We start from the raw sequence: 5,427 nt of genomic DNA on the forward strand, positions 1-5,427 counted from the left end.
TCATGTGATGCTTCTTTAAAGATTTCACGAAATTCACACCTACTTAGTCTGCTCGAGCCTCAATCACTTGTCCTTCGACCAACTCATGAGTCTTGCATTCAAAGACTTCTGGTGCAGAGCTAATATCCGATGGCATTTGTTTCCAACAATATCACCCTAAAGAAAGTTCCGAAATTGATTGTGGATGTCGAGGATCGTGAAAACTTTTGGTCCCATCCCCACAAGGCAATTATCGATGTGTGTACATCTGAAAAATCAAGAAATTGACCTCAAACAAAGAAATGAGGCCATTTGACCCATCGTTGCAATGATGCACTGTTTGGTTAATTTTTGCTACAGCTTTAAACAGCAACCTTCTTGATTGTTTACTGAAATCGAAATAACCTGATATTGATCGGGTGACCCAGCTAGGTTGGGGTACCCAGCGCTGCACAGGAGAAAAACGAGGGGTTCTGGCACATATTGTGCATTGAAATCTTATAATTTTCAAGTGTTTGTGCCCTGGTGTTGTCTTGGTGGTTAGGGTGGCTGATTTAGGATCTTAGGGTCCTGAGTTTGAGCCCTGTTTTCCACTGAATTAACACCAGGTGGGGTTGACTCTGCCTGTCATCCTTCCGAAGTCAACAAAATGACTACCAGCTTGCTGGCTGGTATCCTGTGTCGGAGTGGCGACCCGTCCAGGATTGTGCCCAATGGCCAAGGAGACTGCTTAGGCAGCACCAACGCTCTGCACAGAGTTTGGTCCCAATGGATGGATGGAAGGAATGTAAAGGTTCCATTTTATGACTTAATAATGAATGAACTGCATTAAATACTGAGTTAGAGTGGTAACGCTACAATACAGAGCAATTAAATTCTATAAAAAGAAGAGCAACAGCAAGGATGTCTGATAAAAGTTTATACACAACAAATATAATGTATGCACAGCAAATGTAACATATGGAGAGAAACCTGACCACAAGCTGACTCGGCCAAACATTCAAGGAAAGCATTTTGAAGATGGTATAGCATTATAAAAAGTTAAGATAACTTGGCCGTTAATCAGACGCAATAAAGTTCTTTACATTCCATGAACCTTCACTGGAGAGCTCTTCGCAGTGACTGTGGATACAACAGCCAGTCGCCACAAGGTGCTGAATAAATTGTTTGATACAAGAGATTACAGATGTGTGCATGTGAGTATTTACATCTGTTTGGTTTTTCAGAAAGAAAGTTTGCCTGATGCAAAGCCCTATCTGCTTCCTGCCTTTACTGTATCTTATGTATATCTATATTTCCAACCCATCTGAACCCTTAACATTTTGTTGCTGCTACTCTTCCTCTTGTGATCGATCCGAGAACTATCTTAATCACCGTTCTCATCCAATCTCACGCACGTCTCCTCTTAAATTCACAACGTATTTGTATCCAACCATCTCAGTTTGTTTCCTCATACACCACTCCATCATCAAAAAGCAGTCACTTCCTCCCTCTCAAAAGTCCTGAGAGAATGGCTTGCACGCATCCACCACCCGCCTGTGGAAAGATAGAGTTAGGAGTGAGGGGGAAGAAGATACAAGACAAGCATGGCACAACATCAAAGCCCATGGAACTGAATGATGTACGATATTCAAAGTGAAACCACCATAGTATTTCCAATCACAAGGCTAAAAAACAGGATGGCTGAGTTTCCATGGTGGCATTTGAGCCCAGATGGTTCTGAGTAAAGAACCAATGTGTTATAAGCTGAACTTTACATGATCGATCTACGTCAGCAGCCAGGTAGAAAAATGGGTGGAAACAGAACGTTGGTGGTATGCTCATATTACTGCAGCATAGCAAACCAATTGTTCGACTTTTCATAAAAGCACCAGAATTGGTACATATGTTGACGAATGTATTCTGAATAATTCTGGATATGGAGCCACTCGACATTTTGCCTTGGTCAGCTTTGGCGGCCATTTTCCAAAATGGCCATCATTCTACTTTAACAACATGGGATATCTGTCATTGTTATTCTCTTTGTAGGTTTCTCAGAGGTGATAAATACTCCATGTGATGTGCATTTACAAAGGAAAAGAATACAAATGTCATTTGTGTTGATTTATTGTATTTCCAACCATTGTATTGGGGAAAAATGGTCATTTTTATGGGAAAATCCATTTTCGCACACAGCATCAGTGAAGAGGCATCAGTCAAGAAGAGGTGGACACTCGCATCATGCTACATGTGGCCCATGCTGCAGAACATGACCACCGTCGGATTCAAGTTCGAACCATAGACACCGACGTCATCGTCTTGGCGGTGATGGTAGCCCAGGCACTACCATGCGTGGATGAACTCTGGATTGCCTTTGGGATGGGCAAGAACTACCGCTACATCCCTGCCCATGAAATAGCTGCCTCCCTCGGTCCACAGAAGGCACGTGCACTCCCCGTCTTCCACGCCATGACCGGATGTGACACGGTATCAGCATTCGTGGGGCATGGGAAGAAATCTGCCTGGGCCACATGGAACTCGTTTCCAGAACTGACAGATTCTCTTGTGACCCTGACCACCACGCCAGTCAACATCCAGGATGACACAATGCACTGCATTGAAAGGTTTGTGGTGCTCCTCTATGACCGCACCAGTCCATATACGGACGTCAACGAGGCCAGAAAGAAACTCTTCGCCAAGAGGAACTCCGTCCAGCGCATCCCACCTACCTACGATGCTTAGGAACAGCATGTGAAGAGATCAGTTTTCCAGGGTGGCTATGTCTGGGGGCAGGTCTTGGTCCCTCAACCCATGCTTCCATCACCAACAAGCTGGGGCTGGTGGCAAACAGAGGATGGGTCCAACAAACCGCTCTGGACCACACTCCCTGAGGCTTCAAAAAGCTGCTTCGAGCTGGTGTCGTGCGGCTGCAAAAAGGCTGTAGAAACCGCTGCAAATGCAAGAAGGCTAATCTGCAATGCACTGGACTGTGTGCTTGTGAAGGAGAATGCCAGTAGACAGACGCAGTAGACACAGACTGAGATATCGGCCGAGCTTAGAATGTGCAAATGCAAAGTCGCATTGCTTGTAAAAGTGTTGACTTCTTGATCCAGAGCCAGTACACTTGAGCTCAGAAACACATATTGTACTAGACTGATGTATGCATGAACCATGTGTCCTGGTAGAATGGTAGTAGACAGTAAACCGTAGCCACTTCAAAGTGAAGTGTGCAATAATTTGATTACATTTTCTGAGTTTGTCATTATCATGATTATCAGTTCCCTTTTCAAAATAGAGTTAAGTATGTAATCTATAATGCAATTTTTGTTGATTCCAAACCCATTGAATGTGATGAATATCATTTGACTCTTGTTCTCCAGGCAATAATGGGTACTTTTCAGCGAAAAGTTTCAGTAGAGTAGCAATTTACAAATCAAATAATGGCTTTTTTACCGAAAATATTGGCTCATAATATTTGAATACGCCTTTGCATGGTCAATTTACTGAATTTTACACTTTCCTTATTTCTACCACCAATACAATAAGAAAATAAGAGCATATAGCCAATTTCGCTAAAGTAGAATGGCGGCCATTTTGGAAAATGGTCGCCGAAGCTGACCAAGGCAAAATCTCGGGTGGCTCCATATCTAGAATTGTTCAGAATACATTATTCTACAGGTGTACCAATTTTGGTGCTTTTATGCAAATTTGAACAATTGATCTGAAATATCAGACTACGCTGCAGGACTATAACCACCTGAGAAAGTGAGGTGACGTTTCAGACCTTGATCATCATCGAAGCAAAATATTCTTTGGAAGGGAGGAGCTGTTTTTGCCCTGACGAAGGGTTAATGGCCAAAAATACCACTTCTTGCTTTCCGTGGAATTGAGGATACCTCCCATCAATGTTCTGGTGATTTAATCCATTGTAATTCAATAGAATGGTGAACGTATCATCTATTCCACAGGATATATATCTGGATAGCACAAAAATGTATGTACTGTATAACGCAGCATAACTGCAGCTTGTTGGTGTCCTGTGTCGGAGTGGCGACCCGTCCATAACGCAGCAGATTATGGCCAAATTTGTGGCTCAATTATGGACGCTCTGGTGTCTAACTTCGTAATGGAAGAGTTAGAATGCAAAATCTTTCAAACTGATGATGATTGTCTGCTACATTATTGAAACAATTCTGTGGATGATACATTCATTAACCATTGTGCATCGGGACAAGGTTGACCACCTTCGAGAACCAACTATGTCAGGTTTTCCCTCCAGCATCAAATTCACAAAGGAAAATGAGGAACCATAAAAAATTGGCCTTTTCAATGTTGAGGACTACCAGCAACTTGACGATTCATTCGAGATGTTTGCTGTGCCTGCAAAGACCCAATCTGTTGACGGTTTAGAGTCGGGCTGGGAATCAAACCCATGATACTCGGCTCAATGGAGAGTGAGCCACCTCTGCACCCTGTCAGATCTGGTATTCTATTTGTGTATTATATTTCACAAAAATTTTTTTTAAAGGATGGAGCAGATAAAGTGCCCAACTGTGTCTGCAGACGTCCTCCTGCAGTTGGGTTACTTCTTATTAGGAGGTTGGTGGCAGGATTTGCACTCCGGCCACCGTAAAACCCTTCATTCCGCAAAACGCAAAAACGCAAAAAAATCTGAAAACCCACTCCGTGGGAGTACCTCCTGTGCAGCTTCCCTTCGCAGGGCAGCTCACCGGATGACGGGATTGGGGCAAAGCCTTCGGGACCCCCAATCTTTGATAGGAGGGAAACCACGGGGTAACATCCCTGGGTCAGATTGCGGGAGAGTGTGTCGGAGTGGTGCTGAGGTGTCTGTCGTCCACCAGACGGCGGTCTCCTTGGGTTAACCTGAGGCGGTCCCTTCGGGTGGGTGCCTGGAATGTCCTATCCCTAAGAGAGGATGATCACCTGTCTCTGTTATCATCTGAGCTCAAGCGTTTGGACATCAGGATTGCAGCTCTCTCTGAGGTTCGGAGACCAGATTGCGGCGAGATAATGGTGGGTGGTTAGACCTACTATTGGTCTGGTCGCTTTGATGGTTACCATACCCAAGGAGTTGCTGTAGCTGTGTCCAATAAGCTGACCCCAATGATAATTGAGGTAACACCGGTCAACGAGCGTATTATGAGATTAAGGATTCGTCACTCCTTAGGTGTCATTTCCGTGGTCTCTGTTTATGCTCCGACTGAGGCGAGTGATCTCACCGTGAAGGATGCATTCTACGCCACGCTCGAGTCTGTGGTTGATCAGTGCCCCAGACAAGATACACTTCTAGTCTTGGGGGATTTCAATGCATCGACTGGAACTGATAGGGATGGTTATGAGGTGTGTGTTGGTCCCCATGGGTCAGGAACTATGAACCAGAATAGCACTAAGTTCCTTGACTTTGCAAGAAGTCATGGACTTAGGGTGGCTGGTTCATGGTTTCAGCGC

General features: G+C 44.4%; 1 protein-coding gene across 4 annotated transcripts in view; it reads right to left on the reverse strand.

Annotated features, from left to right (window-relative positions):
- Positions 1-881: 881 nt before the first annotated feature.
- The window catches only part of ZER1 (zyg-11 related cell cycle regulator), a 77,769-nt gene continuing 73,223 nt past the window's right edge, over positions 882-5,427 (reverse strand). For all 4 annotated transcript variants that reach the window (XM_085895810.1, XM_085895802.1, XM_085895820.1 and 1 more), the window contains one exon: positions 882-1,515. Coding sequence is in view for 3 of the 4 variants with exons in the window: in XM_085895802.1 (XP_085751928.1) it covers positions 1,473-1,515 (43 nt within the window). In the remaining variant the exon portion in view is untranslated. The remainder of the gene's footprint in view (positions 1,516-5,427) is intronic.

Source organism: Eptatretus burgeri, chromosome 1, assembly GCF_056783735.1.
Source record: "Eptatretus burgeri isolate ZD-2024b chromosome 1, Ebu_testis_v1, whole genome shotgun sequence".
NCBI lineage: Eukaryota > Metazoa > Chordata > Myxini > Myxiniformes > Myxinidae > Eptatretus > Eptatretus burgeri.